At 49.5% G+C, this 20,172-nt stretch overlaps 1 protein-coding gene across 2 annotated transcripts in view; it reads left to right on the top strand.

Moving 5' to 3' along the window:
• LARGE1 (LARGE xylosyl- and glucuronyltransferase 1) overlaps window positions 1-20,172 on the top strand; it is a 539,462-nt gene that overhangs the window by 510,101 nt on the left and 9,189 nt on the right. For both annotated transcript variants that reach the window (XM_039230459.1, XM_039230458.1), the window contains one exon: window positions 19,611-19,757. In XM_039230459.1, the coding sequence (XP_039086390.1) occupies window positions 19,611-19,757 (147 nt within the window). The remainder of the gene's footprint in view (window positions 1-19,610; window positions 19,758-20,172) is intronic.

Below are 20,172 nucleotides of genomic sequence, written 5' to 3' on the forward strand. Positions count from 1 at the left end.
CAGCACAGAGCCCGACGCGGGGCCCGAACCCACGAACCGTGAGATCACGACCTAAGCGAAAGTCGGACGCTTAACCGACTAAGCCACCCAGGCGCCCCTAATTAGCCTTTTCTTAATACACAGCCACCTGAGGCTTGGCTGGCCTGTGCTACCTTGTTACAGGAAGGTGCGTGGTCCCCTCAGGGGTTTTGAAATGGTGCACATGGCTTCTCCTGCTTTGACTCTTTCTTCACAGGCCCTGAAGCAGTCTGGAGATCCTACCCCAAGTGAGAAGAAATGAACTTGTCCAATCTTTTTTTTAAGATTTTATTTTAATTCCAGTACAGTGTTCTATTAGTATAACATACAGTGTTATATTAGTTTCAGGTGTACATACAATAATTCAACAGTTGTATAGATGACTCAATGCCTATCATGATAAGTATACTCTTTATTTATTTAAAAAAATTTAATATTTATTTTTTTAATGTTTTATTTATTTCTGACACAGAGAGATAGCGTGAGCAGGGGAGGGTCAGAGAGAGAAGGAGACACAGAATCCAAAGCAGGCTCCAGGCTCTGAGCTGTCAGCACAGAGCCCGACATGGGGCTCGAACCCATGAACTGTGAGATCATGACCTGAGCTGAAGTCGGACGCTCAACCAACTGAGCTACCCAGGCACCCCATGTTTATTTTTGAGAGAGAGAGAGAGAGAGAAAGAGAGATCAAGCAGGAGCGGAGGAGGGAGAGGGGAGGGGTAGAGAGAGAGGGAGACACAGAATCACGAGCAGACTTTTGGCTTTGAGCTGTCAGCACAGCCTGATGCTGGGCTCAAACTCCCCAACTGTGAGATCATCACCTGAGCTGAAGACGGATGCTTAACCCACTGAGCCACCCAGACGCCCCCATAAGTGCACTCTTTAATCCCCATCACCTATTCCCCCATCCCCCCCTCACTGGCTGGTAACCAGCAGTTTGTTGTCTGTACTTAAGAGTGTGTTTCTTGGTCTCTCTTTCTCTCTTTTTTTCCTTTGCTCATTTGTTTCTTAAGTTATAGATATGAGTGAGATCATACAGTATTAACTGACTTATTTCGCTTAGTATAATACTCTAGCTCCATCCATATTGTAGCAAATGGGAAGATTTCATTATTTTTTGTGGCTGAATAATATTCCTGTGTGTGTGTGTGTGTGTGTGTGTGTGTGTGTGTACACCATAGTTTTTTTTTTTTTAAATCCATTCATCTATCTGTGGACACTTGGGCTGTTTCCATATCTTGGCTATTATAAATAATGTTGCTATAAACATTGGGTTGCATGTACCTCTTTGAGTTAGTGTTTTTGTATTTTGGGGTAAATACCCAGTAGTGCAGTTACTGGATCATGGAGCAGTCCTATTTTTTAACTTTTTGAGGAACTCCACACTGTTTTCCAGAGTGGCTACACCAGTTTGCATTCCCACCAGCAGTGCAAGGGGGCTCCCTATTCTCCACATCCTCGCCAACATCTGTTGTTTCCAGTGCTGCTGATTTTAGCTGCGCTGACAGATGTGAAATGATATCTCATTGTGATGTTGATTTGCATTTCCCTGATGATGAGTGATGTTGAGCATCTTTTCATGTTTCTGTTGAGCATCTGGATGTCGTCTTTGGAGAAATGCCTGTTCATGTCTTCTGCCCATTTCTTAGTTGGATTATTTGGTTTTGGGGTGTTGCACTGTATTATCCAGTCTTCTCTTTAAAGTGTACATCTGGAAACTGAGAACAGAGAGGCCGTGAGTTGCCTGTCTAGAGTGAAAATACATTGTGACTTTCCTTATTCTTCTTCCCCTCTGTCCTCAGTATCCACTCATCTTGTCATTCATTTAGTGTATGAACTTATGTAAAGCACCTGCTACGTGCCCCCATATGTGTGAGCCACACAGATGGGAACTGGGAATCCCAGCATTTACAGATCAGCAGGAATGACCATTAAATAAAGATGCAAGTTCTTGAGACTCTGTGAGGGGTTGTGCCCCTCCCAGTGGAGCTCCCCTAGTCTGGGGTGGGAGGAAAGAAGTCCTGAAGAAGACAGATCCAAGCAGAGGCCGAGTTGGAGTTTGCTGGTGGGAGTAGCGATGTTCCAGGTAGAAGGAGCTGCCCATTCCAGAGGTGCAGGGTGGCCAGAGCCTTGAAGAGAACAGTAAGCCAGAGTGGGTCCTGGCAGGATATCTTCGCATCGACTTTGAGTGTTATGGTGGCCAGGACGCTGGCTGAGACCCGGCAATCCTGTCCCTTGCTCACCCCGTGTACCGCAGTGAACTGTGACTTCTAGCAGTCCTGTTTGTTTCCAGCCTGTTTCCTCATTGTAATATGAAGAGATGAACTTCTATCAGGAGTCGTAAATGCAGTCTTGGCCTAAAAGAGCCAAGAATGCTGAGCCCAGCCCCCACCTCTGGCTGCTGACTTCTCTCCACCCCAGTTGTGGTGTGATTGCTTTGGGGGGAGTGGAGGGCAGGGCTAAGGTCTTCATAGTTTTCGAGAGGAGCTGGAAACTTGGATCTTTGTGGTTTGATTTCCAATGTTGACAACTAATTTAAAAACCAAACAAAACAAAAAAAAAACAACTGTTGAGCCCCAGACCTAATATGTCTTCAGGTTAAATAGAACCTCCCACCCCCATCCTGTGCCACCAGTTTGTGAGCTCTGACCTAGGGAATTCCTAGGCACCAGAATTTGGGGAACTGGCCAGGAATATGATCATATCAGGAACCCCAAATAAGCATGTACTGATCTGTTCATATGAAGGTAACCATATTAGCTTGCCATTGGCTTATGGAAAATTTTGTTCCCAGTGAGTGGGATGAGTGTGTTTCTGATCCAGACACTAAAAATGGATGTGCTTTGTGACCAGTGTTACATCATTAGTTTGGGATGAGGTTAAAGGTACTGCTTGCCGTGAGAGTCATGGACCCCAACAAGGCCCGCAGACCCTCTTCGAGACTGGCTTCTTCAGCATAGGTTTCCGACAAAATGCTCTCCCCAAACTCTGTTAAAATGTTAATATTAAAAATGAGGGTAGTTACAATTTCTTGAGCCCTTCACACGGGCCAGCAAGCCTGACAGCTGCCTCGTTATATGTTACCTCTATTGTTCACACTTCTCTGTGAGGTAACGGTTATTACAGGTGACCAAACGGAGGCCCCTATGACACTAATAAACATTAGTGTCAGAGGAGGAAGGTGGCCTTCCCTCTGTGACAGCCTGCTCACTTATGGAAGGGGCCCAACCACTCTCAGACCCCAGGACAAGGGCACAGGCTGGCTGGCAGCCCTCTCATTGGACACCCCCCACCCCCCCCACCCCCACCAAACAGTTCAGCAGCATCATGGCTCCCCTATGCAGTTGCTTAGCAACCAGCTAATATTATAGCAAAAACAAACGGATCAATTGGAAAATAATGAAATCAGTTATTCGCATGGACACAGCCGCAGAGTGCCGCTGAAATCTCTCCCCCACCCCTTCGCCAGTTTCTCCTAAAGAACGAGCTGGTAGATGTGTGGCTTTCACTCGATTTCAGAAGCGTCAGGTGGGATTCAGTGGGGCATGGCAGACCTGCATCTGAATCCCGGGTCTGGCCCACTGACCAGGTGTGTGACTTGGGGCAGCTTAGTCTCTCCAGTCCTGGGTTTTCTCAGTTAATAAAGGGACTAATGAGAGCCTCCCGCAGGGGGATAGCAGGAATATATACAACAGGAGTTAATTTTCTGTCCAGATCACAACATTCCGAATTGGACTTATTTGCCAGAGCCCCACCCCCACCTTCCCACTGCAGCCTGCCAGCTTTAGTACCCCCGGGTGACTTCACATGACCATCTCCGCTTTTTTCTTATAAAATGAGAAGCTGTGTGCTTATATTCACTTATTCAAAAAAATATTTAGTGAGTACCTATTATGTGCCAGGCAGTGTGGTGCCTTGTGACAGTGCTGTCCCTAGAGTCATTCAGACTTGCCTTTCTTTTTCTCAAGTTGCTTTATTTTTGAGAGAGAGAAAGAGAGAGAGAGACAGAGCACAAGTAGGGGAGGGACAGAGAAAGAGGGAGACACAGAATCTGAAGCAGGCTCCAGGCTCCAAGCTGTAAGCACAGAGCCTGACGCAGGGCTCTAACTCAGAACTGTGAGATTCTAACCTGAGCCGAAGTCGGACAGTTAACTGACTGAGCCACCGAGGCATCTAGAGACTTGCCTGTCAATTCTGAGCACCCTTTCTCAGCATTTAGTTGACCTTCAGAAAGGTACTTAACTTTCTGTCACTATTTTTTTTCTTCATTTGTGAAATGGGGATCATATTATTTCTTCCCTCTTAAGGTCCTGGGAAAATTAAATGTAGTAGTATTTGGACAGCACCTGGCAAAATGGCTGGAACATGCTTCACTCCCTGAATTGTCATCGCATGGCTGCTGTGACCCTGCACTGTTCTAGGCGCGGGGCTATCTTGGTGCCAGTTCAGGCCCCGTAGGTTCCTGCCCTCACGGGGTTTACATTCTAGGTGTTTCTCTCCACTATAGATGCTGCTGCTGTTCTTGTTATTGATACAGACACAGAGAGAAAGATCCAGGAGCTCAGACTCGCAACTAGATGACCCAGGGTGGCGGACAGGGAAGGCTTCAAGATGAGTTGGATAGTCAGTAATGGACTTGAAGGACTAACAGGTGTAGAGGCCTGATATATCGTGGCATTTTCAAGGAATTTTCCAGAAGAGTAGAGGAATATCCTTGAGACTAGGCAGGCTTCCCGCCTCTTTCACTAACCCTGCAGAATCCTCATCCTTGTTCACTGCCTGAAGCTTAAAACATCTGCTTTGCAAATGTCGCTTTTGCTTTCTAGGGGACGAACATGCCACCCTGCGCGGATACTGTATTCTGACCGCGTTCAGGAATGACAAATTTCAGTTTTATTCTGTTCTCTCCGGGATGATGTCTAACCACCTTCCCGCATCAAATTTCCCCTGGCACACATAACTGCTCTATAAATACTTGTTGAATGAGTGCAGAAATTTGAAAAGACCAGGCCGAGGTAGCACCAAGCAAGGCCAACTGGCCGCCTTCCAAGAGCCATGACTAGGTGGCACTTCCTTGGGCCAATTCATCATTTTAGTTCTGCTATATCGATAACACTTAACGTTTATTGAGCACTTACTATGTGCCGAGGACTGTTACCAGCGCTCTGCCTGTATCTTGTCATTTCACCTTGTCACAACTCATTTTGGAGACGAGGTGGTTTAGGCTAAAAAGCATGCCATCAGGCACGGCATTGCCAAGGGGACCACTCACTTACCTTGGGCTTATCCCAAGGGTTCAACACTTACTCTGTTTATTGCTCACATTGCCTGATGGGCCCATCTCCACCACCACCATGATGGCCATGCCCATCATCATGGGTTGTATTTGTCAAGTGCATTCCAAGCACTGGAGAGGTGTCTTCACCTCTGCATGAGATAACCCATTTAAGCCTCACCCCCACCCCCAACCCCACCACACACAGAACAGAAAACTGTGGCTCCAGAGCACAAGCTGGTGAGGGTCCAGGTAGGCTGTGAATCCAGGCAACCTGCCCCAAAGCAACCTTCCTAACCTCAGGGGTATTGACCACCCCCCATCACCCACAGCCAGCACTTAACACAGTGACCACACAGAGAAAGCGCTCCCCCAAGTTTAGCCCTGATAGCTAACAGTAAACATGAAGGCCATGGGGTGATTCAATAGGGGTCAGTAGGGATGTTGAGAATTACCTAAGGTGGCGAATATGGAGTCCCTAGCATGGAGCGTGGCTCTGTAACTATACTGATTAAATTGTTTAAGAATTTGCCCCCAAAACTCATTTTCAGCTTCTCTTTCTTCCTTACCCCTCTCTGACTGACAGGTGCTCTCTCTGGATATGTTAATGCCATCAGTATAGGAGCCACGGGATCTTGCTGGGGCCTGGGAGCCCCAGGCTCTCCAGACCTCATCCGTTATGTGTATATTTTACAGTCACACTCTCTATGGGCAGCCTGGTCACCCTCATTTGCAAGTCTTTGCTGTTGTCCACACAGAGTTCCTGGAAGCCTGTCAGCCAGGAGCTCATTTCCTAGGCAATTGGAATAGAGTCTCAGCACACCCTCTTACCTGCCTCCCTGTTCAGAGAGGAAGCAAGGCTGGCTGGGTGGGGTCTTTCTGCAAGGTTATCAGCACTGTAACCAGGACAGCGGCTCTCTGCTCCTGCCTTCCCCTCCCTCAGGGAGGTTGCTAAGTCCTCAGAGATGTGGTTCAGGTGAACCTGAACCTGGTTCAGAGCCCCAGCGCTGTGGTTAAAGCCATGCTTACATCTCGTGCTACTGAAGGTAGATGGTTTAAGGGGTGTGTGGGGGGATGGGGGTGCAGCTGGAGACAGGGGCCTCTCCTCTCCTCACCTCCCTGAGACACACACACACACACACGCACGCACGCACGCACGCACGCAATAGGATTGTAGAGTGGTGGGGGTCCAAAGCTGATGGCCAAGAAAGAATTCTTGAAACATCTTTGGTGCAAAAAAAGTGATTTTATTAAAGCACGGGGACAAGACCTGTGGGCAGAAAGAGCTGTATTATAAGTGTTAGGGGTGACCATTTATATATTATGGAGTTGGGGCGCCTGGGTGGCTCAGTTAACCATTCAACTTTGGGTTCAGGTCATGATCTCGTGGTTTATAAGTTTGAGCCTCCAAATCCGGCTCCATGCTGACAGCTCAGAACCTGGAGCCTGCTTTGGATTCTGTCTGTCTGTCTCTCTCTGCCCTTCCCCTGCTCACACTCTCTCTCTCTCTCCAAAATAAACAAACATTTTTAAAAAATTGTATACTAGGGAGTTGGGGGAGGTAAAGGCAAAAAAAAAAAGGGAAAATTCCAAATGGACTTTCTATGCTACAGAAGACTCCTAGGATACTGGAAGCCATGCTCTTGTCCACTTAAAGTTGTTTTCCCTCCAGTAAGTAAGACATTAATATTAAGACAGGAGGGTTGCTGGAGGAGTGTGTGACTCTGTGTTCTGTCTCAAGTATCTGTCCCTGGGCTACAGGTTGTAAAGAAATGGAACTTTACCTACCATTCCCTTCTTGCCTGTTCCCCGTGTCGCTGTGGGAGGGAGGGTGACGTTGGGGCTCCAGGAAACTGAGTCCACAGGTTTCTGGAGATTAGCCTGTTGAGAAGATTGCCTTTTTCTTGTAATTTACCAAGACATTTGTAAACTGATAGAGACTCAGGTCCTGCATGAGATGATCTCTATCAGTTAACCATTTGTTTTCTCTCCTTTCCTTTGTTCTTGGGCAGCCAGGAGTGCCTGGGGACTGTCACACGTATCCCACCGAGGGAAGGAGGGGTTGCCAGGTGTCAAGGTGCCTCATGTTCCCTCCTCTCACATGCCGCCCCTGTGCGCACACGAAAGCCCTTGCTTGCCCCTCCCTGGTTGGTCACACGTGTGGCCACCCTAGCCTGCCGCTTCTCACCATCTGTCATCTCGCTCATGGGTTTGGCTTGCCCCCTGCCCACCCACAAGCTCCAGGAAGAAGCTGAAATCAGAAAAGGGTGGGTGAGCCTCAGACGTGTGCCTAGGCTTTCTCTTTGAGCAGGGACCAGCCCAGCCTTGCCCCTGTTCTCCCGGAGAATAGCATCCGAGAAGGTGACCGCACAACAGTCTGTGAAGGAACAGGGAAGGAAGGAGCGCTTTACAAGTGTCTTCTGTGCACCAGGTGCTGTGCTAGGTACTCACTCTTATTTGTGGCAGCCCGGTCAGTGCTCAGGGCTTCCATTCCCATCATCCGAGCAGGAAGATTAACACGCAGAAGATAAATGTGCCCAAAGGTCCTGTGGGTTAAGTGGCAGGACAATTTCAACCCAGTTTGGGAAGCTTCGTCATTTCCAAAGGACGGTCTTCACAATACCATCCTCTCTTCCATAGGACAACCACAGACTGATTCTTTCATTCTCTGTACACTTATTGAGCACCTGCTGTGTGCCGGAGCTAGATACACAGCCGTGGACAAGCTGTGTGTCTACCTCAGCAGAGCTGACAGGTTACACACCCAGGCTGTCTGCATGCTGTGACCGCTGCTGCCTCCCCCAGCGAGCAGAACAGTCCAGAGAGAAGCAGACCCAAAGAAGATGTGGGCCCATCATCCAAAGGTTTCATCAAGGCCAGCAGAGGTGGGCAGGAGAGGTGCGGGGGACCAAGCCCCTCCTGCTGGCCACACACAAAGCCTTCAGAGAAGGGGTGAGGCCATTCTGGGGTTTCAGATTCAGCTGCACATTCCAGCACCAGTTTCTTTCCTGCCTCCAATCCCTTTTTAATATGGCTTTCGCCTAAGTCCCCGGGAACCCGTAAGAGCTGCTTGGACTCCTTACAGCTCAGGTTTGATTAAACAGTGTGCTCTCTGACATCAGATGCCACAGACTGAGCTGTGCAAATGCGAGGCTCTGAGAGCTGATGAGCCTCCTTCTCTCCTGGCATTTTGACGGCAGCCCCAGTGCCTTTGGCCTGTGGTTCCCTGCGTCTGTCACCCGTCAGCACTGGCCCCAGCCATTCATCGCACTGCCACAAAATACCAGCCCAGCCAATTCTGTTATGGGAGCAGAAGTTCACACGGGCAGAGATCGAGGATTCCCTCCCACCCCTGCCCAAGGGGTAGAGGCAACAAGAGGTACCCAAATGGTAACCAGCACCAGGAAGGCTGATGCCCATAGCAATTCCCTGATCAAAGCCGAAACAGGGGGGAAGCTTCTCTCCAGAAATTCTGGGATGGAGTTTCCCCAGCTGAGGGCAGAGGGTGTGGTCTTAGCACCAAATGAGAGAGGAGTCAGGGAAGATGGGAATGGAGAAGTCTATCAGATTTTAAAAATTTTTTAATGTTTTTTAAATTTATTTCTGAGAGAGAGAGAGAGAGACAGCATGAGCAGGGGAGGGTCAGAGAGAGAGGGAGACACAGAATCCGAAGCAGGCTCCAGGCTCTGAGCTGGCAGCACAGAGCCCGACGCAGGGCTTGAACCCACAAACCGTGAGATCATGACCTGAGCCAAAGTCGGACGCTTAACCGACTGAGCCACCCAGGCGCCCCGAGAAGTCTGTCAGATTTGACAATGAAGGGACACTGCTGACCTTAGCCGGATCCAGGGTCAATGGCAGACACCACTGGTCTGAAGAAAGGAAATCACCAGTGTCGGAGGCTCAGTAAGCCAGTACATCGGTGCACACATCTCCAGGCTCCCACATGTTCTGGCCGCCGCCCCACCTAGCTGCCGTGAGGAAGGGTCTGCCGCGAGGATAAGCACGGGGGCTGTTGCCGACCGCATCTCCCTCCTTCCCGTTCCCGCCCGCTCTTCCAACAGCTGCCTTGACCCATGGACTCCAAGAAGCTCAGTGCTCCACTTGCAAAGTCCCCACATTAACAGAGTTGGCTGAGACAGACCCCGTGATTATTGATCTTTCCCAGTCATTTCTAAGCTGGTGCCACCTTAACTAAAATAGCGATTGTCATCATCTTCACTTGATAATGATGATGTGATGATGGTGATTGCACCTGCCAGCTGGGTTACAGGGAAAATTGCTCAACCTCTTGGAGTCTTAATGGCTTCATCAGTAAACTGGAAATACTAGTGCCTGTGTCCTCTGTGGTCATGATTCAAGAAGTGAAGCATATAAAATGTTTAAGATGTTTGATACTGAACATACATAAGCATTCTTTAATACCGTCTATTGGTGACCTACAATGAATGTACCAGGCATTTCTAAGAAATTCAGTTTCCCCAGTCTTACATGCTTTCTCATTTTCAGAGCTTTGCAAATATTTCGAGCCCCTCCCCTAAGCAGCTAACTCCTGCTTCCTCCAGCACAGTGGTGGGAAACTCTCCCTGACTCTGCAGCAGAGAGCCCTACTCTCCTGTCTTCCTCCCTCCCTGAACTTTGAGCTCCATATGGACAGAGGTTATATCTGTTCATTCAGCTCTCTGCTCTATTTCTATGCCTAGCTTCATAAATATCCATTAATTAATGAGTGGATTATCTCAGTTCTGTTAATAATCAAGTCTGTAAAATACTTATTATCAAGATAAGGAAACAAAAGCCCAGAGAATTGGGCAAATTGCCCCTGATTATATAATTAGTGAAGGAGTAGAGTTAAGATAGGATCTGGAAAAGCTCATGCTTGGGGAGCCTGGGTGGCTCAGTTAGTTAAGTGTCCAACTCTTGAGCTCGGCTCAGGTCATGATCTCACAGTTCATGAGTCTAAGCCCTGCATCAGGCTTTGTGCTGACAGTGCAGAGCCTCTTTGGGATTCCCTCTCCCCTCGTCTCTCTCTGCCCCTTCTTCACTTGTAATCTCTTTCTCAAAATAAATCAACTTTTTAAAAAAGCTTTTTTTTAAAATAAAGATCATAATTTTTCTTCGTATTCGGCCTCCCTTCAAACTGGCGCTCCCCTGAGAGACATTCAGCCCTCAAATGCATTGAAGTAACGTTAGATAGCTCCTCTTGAAACTTCAGGATTCCTGGCCACGTGGATGCCGCAATGCCACGTGGCTACCACACAGCGGGAGTTGAAGAGCATCTCGGTGCAGGGTGTGGATCCTGGTTCATCCCATCCCCTGCCCTTCTCCCTTTTGCCTGCCCAGCCCTGACACCTGATGTCCGCTGTCCACGACCATCCTGTCTGCCCTGCACTGTGACCCCCTCCCTCCTACCCAATATAGACAGACCAAAACAGGAGATAATTCCAAAACCATTTCTTTCTGTTCAGACATGATTGTGCTGTCTCATTTTTAAAAATTTGTATAATCTTTATTTATTTTGAGAAAGCAAGAGAGCATGAACAGAGGAGGGGCAGAGAGAGAGAGAGAGAGAGAGAGAATTCCAAGCAGGCTCTGTGCTGTCAGCGTGGAGCCTCGTGCGGGGCTCAAACCCTCAAACCATGAGATCATGACCTGAGCCAAAATCAGGAGTCAGATGTTTAACCGCCTGAGCCACCCAGACGCTCCTCTTATTTTTTATTTACATTGGAGGTACATTATTTTTCTCATTTTATTTTCCTAAAAATGACATTGAATGGAGTTGACAGTGCCTAAGCCCATGCTTGTGAAAGAGGAAGAATTTGTACAGGGAATTCTGAATAGAGCAGATACAGACAAGTAGAGAGGAAGGAGTTAGCTAAGCCTTTCAGGGAAATTGGCAAGTAACTCAAGTCCCATTTTCAGGCAAATTGTGACCGTTTGTGGGACCCCTAGAAGGTCTGACTGGAAAACATGGCCTCTTCTCCTGGCTTCCAGCGCACTGTTAAGAGGTCAGGTGTCAGTCGGGAGGTTTTTACTTATTTCCTCTCCATTGTACCATGTGGGTCAGTTCTTTCCAACCTCTAATCACATAAGGTAAAACTAAACATTTTTACAACAAAGATACTCATGACAACAAGGTTGTATATTTTTGCCAAGTATAAGGTCCCCGTTTCTTGGTGAGTTTCCCCAGCCTCTCTGAACAGCCCTGCATCCACCGAGGCCACCCTCTTCTGACCACCAGCGTGCATGCCTGGTGGGGAACGAGGGGCCAGCTTGGTGACGTGGATCCTGTTCCTGACAAGTGATTCAACTCTTCTCTTATGTTGCCTTGGCTCGTTTCTGCAGAAGTAGGGGCAGGCCATGCCCAGTGGCCACGGCCCTCACACCCACCCATTAGCTGGTCTTGGCTGCTGCTTTGGGTCCAGGTGGCAGCCATCGAGGGAGAACCCACATTGCCGAAATCCAGTGGTCAGCCCCCACGTCTCCCCTTGACTCCTCTGTAGCATTTGACCACTGATGGCTCCCGTATTTCTTTCTTCGTGGCTTACGAAGTGCATCCCTGTCTCCTGGTGGCTCTTCGACCGCATTAGTCCCTCCGTGTAATTCTCATCATTGGCTACTTCTCATTCCACCCTCCCCTGGTGATGTTGTTCAGTCTCGTGACTTTAAATGCAACCTCCATGGATCCCCATAGCCCCGCCCCCCACCCAGCCCTGTCTCTTGACCTCAAAACTCGTACGTCCCAATGGCCTTCTCGGTGCCTCTGCTTAGTTCTCCCATGAGCATCTCATATGAACTGTTCAAATCTGAAGTCTCTTCCCCCAAAAGCCCACACCAGCATCTCTACCGATGGCAACTTGTCTTCCCATGATGCAAGGCTTGTGTCCCATCTGACACTCCACACTTCCACAGCCCATGCCCAGGGTTATGAAGTCCCGCTGGCTCAAAATGAGGCCATTCTTTGCGCCTTCATTGTGACTAGTGCGGTCCAAGCTGGCTCACCTGTCACCCCAGGACCCTCCTGACCAAGCTCCCTGCTTCTGCCTGTGCAGCACTGCAACCTTTTACCAACACAGCAGCCAGAGAGAGAGAGAGAGAGAGGGAGAAAGCAAGCAGGGGAGAGGGGCAGAGGGAGAGATAGACTCTTAAGCAGGCTCCACATTCCATAAGGAGCCTGATACGGGGCTCAATCCCATGACCCTGAGATCGTGACCTGAGCTGAAGTCAAGAATCAGAAACTCAACTGACTGGGCCACTGAAGCACCCCTAGAGGGATTCTATTTTTTTTTTTTAATGTTTTTATTTATTTCTGAGAGAGAGAGACAGCGTGAGCAGGGTAGGGTCGGAGAGAGGGAGTCACAGAATCCGAAGCAGGCTCCAGGCAGTGAGCTGTCAACACAGAGCCCGACGTAGGGCTCAAACCCATGAACCGTGAGATCATGACCTGAGCCAAAGTCGGACACTTAACCGACTGAGCCATCCAGGTGCCCGAAGAGGGATCCTTTTAATATACAAAGCAGTTCGTCTCAGCTCTTAGCTCAGAGTCCCCAGTGGCTCTGCGTCTCACCAAGTAAAATCCCAAGACGTCTGTATTGGTTTCCTGTGGCTGCTGTAACACATTACCACAAACGCACTTGAAAACAACACAAATGTATTACCTTGCAGCTATGGAGGTCAGGATCAGAACCAGCCTTTCAGGGCTGAAATCAAGGCATCCACAGGCCGTGTTCTTTTGTGGAGGCTCTAGGGGAGAATATTTCTTGCCTTCTAGGGGGATCCACATTCTGTGGCTCATGACCACCTCACCCCCCACCCCCGCTTCCATCATCCCATCTTCCATTCTGACTCTGACCCGCCTGCTTCTCTCTTATCAGAACGCCTGTGATTACACAGGACTCACTCAAGTAAAACATGATCATCTTTCCCTCTCAGCATCTTTAATCACATCTGTGAAGCCTTTTTGCCACAAAAGGTTGCATGTCGCCAGGTTTCTGGGATTAGGACACAGACACCTTCAGAGGAGAGGGGGGTGCCGTTCTCTTAGCCACCTCAGCCTTCAGTGAGCTGCATGACCGCATGTGACCTGAAGCACCCCTTCCCCCATTGCCTCCCTGGCCCCACTTTTGGGACTCTCCCTGTTCCTTATTGTGTTCTTGTCATCAGGACCTTTCCACTGGCTGCTTCCTTAGCCTGGAAATCTCCTGCCCCAGATCACGTGACTTCTTCACATCCTTCTCCATGAGGCTTTCCTGGACCATCCTATCTAAAATTGCAACCCACTCCGCACCCCTTGCATTCTTCACACCCCTTTCCCAGCTCCATCCTCTCTCACAGAAATTCTTGCTTTCTGAAAGTAATTCCTTACTGTTGCATCTCCCTCCTGGAAACGTCAGCTCCTTGAGGACAGAAAGGTCTGCCTGTTGCATTTGCTAATGTATCCCAAGGAGTTACACAGCCTCTGGCACAAGGTGGAATGACTGAGGACATGAACAGATGCGTAGTCAAGTCAGACCTTGGCCAATGCTGGTTCCAGCCTTGACCTCGGTCAAGCCGCCGGGAAAAGATGGGTGGGCAGTCATGCTCGCGGCTGGCGTGCACGGAATGCTTACTGCCTGCAGGGCTCTGTTTAAATGCTGTGTGGTCCTCACAGAGCCCCTCTGAGATTAATGCTGTTGTCACCACCCTCATGATCACAGACACAGACACTGGCACAGAGAGAATAAGTAATCAGCCAGGATGTGATGCGAAGCAGCCCAAGCCCCGTCCTCACCACTGACAGGGTGAAGTCGGAAGAGCTCTTCAGCACACTGTTCCTTATTTCTCTGAGATGCTCTCCCATAAACTCTTCATGCCTGGCACCTATTTCCTTGGTGACAGACCTGCCTCTAGGGCAGAGGATGGGGTGAAAAGGAGAGAGAGATGGCAGTGGAGTGTGTGTGTGTGTTCGTGTGTATGGATGTGTACACGCACCATGTACTGTCAGGATCAGTCTTAGAGTTTGGTCATTCGAAACCCCAGGAAACCCGTCCACCTAACAGTGTACCCTTTCGTGCTGCTTCTTTGATATGACGCCGAGCCCGGGAGAGCCTACAGTCTGCTCTCTGCCACCCCCTTGGTTGGTATAGGAACCCTTGCTGATCACCTCCTCTCCCCACTTGCCACTTTTCCCAGGCAGGAGCACAGCAGGCTAGGAAGTATCTGCAGACTTGAGCAAGCTGTGGGGAGACCCCGAAGGAAAATGTGCAGAAGAAAGGACTAGGGGGCCTTGAAGACAGACGCTGCCCGGCGCATGGTCTCCCTCCCCGGGTCAGCTCCACCAGATCGGAGGGGCTGAACTTAACTCTGCTGGGAACGCCTGACTTGTTTGGACATGAAGTAGGACCCAGAGAGCTGGCTGGAGATGGAGATCTAATACACTCTGTTTCCGTAGATAAGCAGGTTGGCAGCCAGAGTCCTGCCCCGGTTGTGAGTGTTGTCTTTCCTGCCTCCTCTGCACTGATGCAGCTCCTGCGACAGGCCCACCAGTAAGCCAAGCAGGAAGGGGGAATGGGGTTGTTTGTGAAGCGGCTGTTCTAAGTCAGACACTGGGTCGGGCTCTAGAGGGACTGTTTGCTTCACCCTTTCAGCAACCCTGATTGGTAGACGGGGAACCTGTGAGCAGGAGAAATGGGGTATCCTGCCCCAGGTCATAAGAGAGTGGCAGGCAGGATTTGGACCCAGTGCCAGCTGGCCCCCGGTCATTTGCATGTGCCGCACAGGCTTCTGAACTACTTCACTAGCGACCTAAGCGAGATTTCTTTTAAGAGTCTCTCAGTCCAGGGGTGCCTGGGTGGTTCCATTGGTTAAGCACCTCAGTCTTGATTTTGGCTCAGGTTATTATCTCACAGTTGTGGATTTGGGCCTCATGTCGGGCTCTGCCCTGACAGCACAGAGCCTGCTTGGGGTCCAGTCTTCCTCTCTTTACTCCTCCCCTGCACCTGCATGCTCATGCCTGCTCTCTCTCTCTTTCTCTCAAACAAACATAAACAAGCAAACAAACAAAACAGAGTTTCTCAGTCCAAAAATATTGTAGTGGGCTTGGGAATATTTTTGAAGGAGTCTTGGACAAGAAGCAAGGGCCGTGTATCAATCTGGATTCTTCAGAGGAACAGAATCAACAAACATGGATAGTTGTTTTAAGGAAATGCAGAGGCTGGCAAGCCTGAAATCCGTAAGACAGGCCAGCAGGCTGGAAACTCATGCAGGATTTTGATGTTATAGTCACGAGGCACAGTCTCTTCCAGGAAAGATCACTTTGGGCTCTTACAGCCTTCAACTGATTAGATGAGGCCCACTGAAATTGTTGTGGGTAAGGGCCTTTTATTTCAAGTCAGCTGATTGTAAACGTTATTTATAGCCACGAAACATCTTCACTGCAACATCGGGATGAGTGGTTCCACCAAACAGCTGGCACCATTGCCTTGCTAAGTTGGTACATAAAAGCAACCGTCATAGGCTGAACCAGTTCTTTTTTTTTTTTTTTAATGTTTTTTATTTATTTCTAGGAGAGAGAGAGAGACAGCGTGAGCAGGGGAGGGTCAGAGAGAGAGGAAGTCACAGACTGAAACAGGCTCCAGGCTCTGAGCTGGCGGTCAGCACAGACCCCGACGCGGGGCTCAAACCCACGAACCGCAAGATCATGACCTAAGCGACCGACTAAGCCACCCAGGTGCCCCTGAACCAGATCTTAATGTGTGCTAGGCATGGCACCCAGTACTCCCATGTGCACGTGTGCTTTTCGTCACCAAAATATTTAACAAGAGCATGAATTCAGAGTCTCAGAATGGTTCAAGTCACTTTCTAGGGTTAGAGCTAGAAGCTAAGTGTGTGTCATTGCTACTCTACCAGACTGCCTTCTAGAATCTTCAGTGTTAATCTAGATGTAGCATTCCAAGAGGAGTGAATGAAGTAACCAAAAGTCCCTCGGCCTGTCAGGGCTGCCTCCAGAACTCAGAGCTCTTGGCTCCCAACCTAGCCTTCTCACCTCACTATACTTCCCCTCTGTTCCTAAAGATTCTGCATTTGAAACACTCCATCTCCTGTAGGACTCACTTTCCAGATAAATAGAGGAGGCACATTGTGCACTCCCAGGTTGGTCCATAAACCCCCAGCAAGGGAAGGAAACCGTGTGGAAGGATCCAGACTATCACTGCCACGTCAGTGAGTGGATGTGTTCAGAGTCAGTATCCTGGGACCACTTTATTGATGAAACAACTTTGTAATGAGACCCATTCAGGACATCAATATCAGAACCTCTCTGAACAGAATCTGTAATGGACCTAGCCAGTGACAAATCCATCTTTGTGGCAGCTTGTGTTTCAGGGAGATTAGAGGGAATTTGCAGAAAGCACTCCAGAATCTGACGCTCTTCTCTGCGAGGGAAATAAGGCTTTTTCAGACTGCATTTTGTTAGGCATGCATGCTGCTTACTGGGTCTGCTTACTCTGGGCCTTGCAACATATCGATCAGGGTGGTTTGGTGGCAAGCAAGAGAAACCAATGGTAGGCAGCTGAATTAAAATGGAAAGAAATCAAAGGAAAACAAGACAAAAACCAGTCAAGTGGTACTTCTTATGGAATCAAAGTAGAATCTGGAAAACCAATACTTGAGACCATAATTAATCTGGGCAGCTCTGGGCTCCTCTGCAGCAGTTCAGAAGCCTCGGGGCGTCTGGGTGGCTCAGTCGGTTAAGCTTCCAGCATCAGCTTAGAGCATGGCTCAGGGCATGATCTCATGGTTTGTGGGTTCGAGCCCCATGTCAGGCTCTGTGCTTACAGCTCAGAGCCTGGAGTCAGCTGCAGATTCTGTATCTCCCTTTCACTCTGCCCCTCCCCTGCTCACACTCTCTGTCTCTCAAAAATAAATAAAAATGTTTTTTAAAAGTCTAGAAGTTCAGAAGCCTCTGGAGTACTGTCTGACATTAGGGCATGTCAGCTCTTAGGTTTTTGCACCTCTGTTCAAATTCCCAAGAGGGAGAAGCTGATTCACTCAACCTGAGTCAGGTGTCTGCCCCTGAACACTACTGTGGCCATGTGTTCTGGGAGCCACTCCTCCACACAGAGACGATGACAAAGGGAATTGTCTTTGAGCAGGCAGCCTGAGAAGTGGCCACCGTGACCGTGATTATAACAGTAATGGAGACAGTGACACGCGCACTCCTGGATCTCTGTTGTGGATGCGCATGCACGCTTTGCCCGTCCCTTTGTGGTTCAGCGCTACTGGCCTCCCACGCTTTTTCCAATTATCTTAACACAATTATCTGCAAATGCAGTCTTGGGCTTTTAGCATCCTGAGATATTTGAGACAAGAATGTAAGTACCAGGCAAGAAAGATGCTGCCTGTTCTGTCCAGCCTGTGTCTCCAAGTGCCTAGCGCGGTGCCTAGCACATAGTAGGTGTGCTCAGTGATTGTTGAATGAGTAGCAACTATCCATCTGTGCTGTGGGGCGGGGGGGGGGGATCTCCCCAACCCCTGCTTCCGTAGTCGCAGGGGCTCTGCCTGTAGACCTCTGTGTCCCATCCTCAACACCCAGAACCAGTAGACAAGGTATCTAGTTTTCCTGGAGGAAAGGTGACAAGCCTCAGTTCTGCCGATGTCTAATATGGGGTTGGTATAGAAGAGAATGCTTGGCCGTGGATGAGGGAATCTTTGGTGTTTGAAAACTGTGAAGTCATTGTTCGGAGAGACAAAGCAGGAGAGGAACACAAACCAAAGCTGTCTGACTCAGACGGCTCATTCTCCAACTAGCTAAATATAGCTTACCCAGATTCTATCTTGGTGTCATCCTCTTTGCGTCTCCCCAGAAATAGTGCCATCAGGGCCATATATGATTCGGTATATAGTTAACATAACACAAGCCGAATCCTAAAGAGTGAACTACAAATGATATGCAGAGCATTCTAAAATGATCTTCTGGGCCATCTCTCAGCCACCTCTACTCAAGGGGACACTGGTGCCACCCCTTAAGCAAGGGTAGCTTCTGAGACCTGTCCCTATTGTGACCTCATCATTCATGGATACCAAACCCTGCCTCATCCTTGTCAAACTGCGGCTCTGTGCTTGCCCCACGTTGGCCTGGGCTGACACAGTTACTTCCTGGTAGTATGACCATGACTGCCCTTTGCAGACCAGTCCCTGCTTATGCGCAGGCTCAACGCTGTGTTGAGTGAACTGACTTTAATAATACAGCGATAAGTTGCATTGCCATGGAGAGCTGCTGCTTCCAGTATTTTGCAAAATGCCTTCCAGTGCCTCAATTCCCCCTCAAGGAAGACTGCTTTCTCTACTTCGGAGATGATAAGCAAATAGTTGGCATTGAGACCCAAGAATCAGTGGTCGGAGCAGGAAGCCAGAATGAAGCAGCAAAGCTGTGGCCAAAAGGGCTCATAGGAAGATCAAAGCAGGGGATAATGATAGTGTTGTAGTAGAATGGTGACCATTTGTTGCTACAAGTAGCCACGTGCCAAGTGTGCCAAACAGTATTTGTATTTGTATTACCTCGTTCAGCCTCCACAACAGCTCCAGGAGGGAGAGATCATTGTCCCATTTTAAGGAGGAGGAACCTGAGGTAGTAAGAGGCTAAATTACTTGCCGGGTACAGCAAGACCCATCGTCTTTCTGTGTCCATTACTAACCTGCTGCTCTTCTCCCCTGCAACATGGTGGCCATGGAGCTAGGCAATGGGAGACGAATTTAGAAGGGCAAGAGCAGAGTCTCACGGGAGTCGAGCAGAAGGCCAGGGTCAAAGGTAGGAGTGAGTAAGAGAATGGAGAAGGTCCCAGCCTCAAATGCAATGCCAAAGCTCTATTGTATTAGGTGCTGGCTGCAAGGGGCAGGTCTGGCGAGTCTAAAGGTTCAGCGTCTGGGGGATTCAAGGGGTTGAGGAGTCCAAGAGTGGTGACCTAGACATGCCCAGGTTGGTGATCATCTCATCAGCTTTACGTCTGACGCCACCGTGTGGCCAGTGGCCCAGGAGCAGCGTGTGGCCAGCCCAGTGGCCCCTGCAGGCTGGGCTCCAACCCCCGCCCCCCACCCTGGGAGTCCTTGGAGACCTGCCTTCCGCACTTGACTCCAAGGCGACATTTCTTCTCTGGACTCCCGAGTGGTATTGGACTGGCTGCTTTGCCTCCCCAGGCCTCAGTTTCCCCGTCTTTAAACCGAGTTTGACTCAGGCTTTCTGCCCTCCACCCCTTTGTGTCAACTCCCTCCCTGCCTTCACGTGGAAAAGGCCTTTGCCCGCCATCACGAGACCCTGTCTCTGCCTGCCCTCTTTTTCCAGGAAGTCCGTCATCCAGCTTGACCTTGCCAGCACCAAGAAAGCGATGATCGTCCCTGCGTTCGAGACACTGCGCTACCGGCTCTCTTTCCCCAAGTCCAAGGCAGAGCTGCTATCAATGCTGGACATGGGGACCCTCTTCACATTCAGGTGAGTCGCCCTCAGTGCCATCCCTGGGGGGGGTCTGGGGCCTTCTAGGTCCTGGAAACCCAGGCACCAGAGCTGCTGGCCCAGCCATTTGTTGCCACTTTAGACCATTTTAAGGCCAGAAGAAGCACCGCTGGCCCCCAGCTTGGTCTTTGAAACACTCTTTCTCTTCCCACCTGCCGTGGGCTCTGCTTTGCATGTGGGTGGTGGACATCACGTGTCCAGATGGAAGGATCTGGTCATCGGGTGGCTTCAGCTTATTCCTGATCCTGTCACCTGTCTCTGAATTCTCTTTGGTTTGTTTGTTCCTTCATTCATGTGGGAGATGGGTTTGTCCTGTTAGCACGATGGCTGCCTGTCCCCCTTTTCCTTTTTCTATGAGTGGTCTTCCCCCAAGGTCCTCAGGCTAGGATGGGGC

The sequence above is a fragment of the Hyaena hyaena genome, unplaced genomic scaffold (assembly GCF_003009895.1).
Source record: "Hyaena hyaena isolate Hyena2069 unplaced genomic scaffold, ASM300989v1 scaffold_46, whole genome shotgun sequence".
Classification (NCBI taxonomy): Eukaryota; Metazoa; Chordata; class Mammalia; order Carnivora; family Hyaenidae; genus Hyaena; species Hyaena hyaena.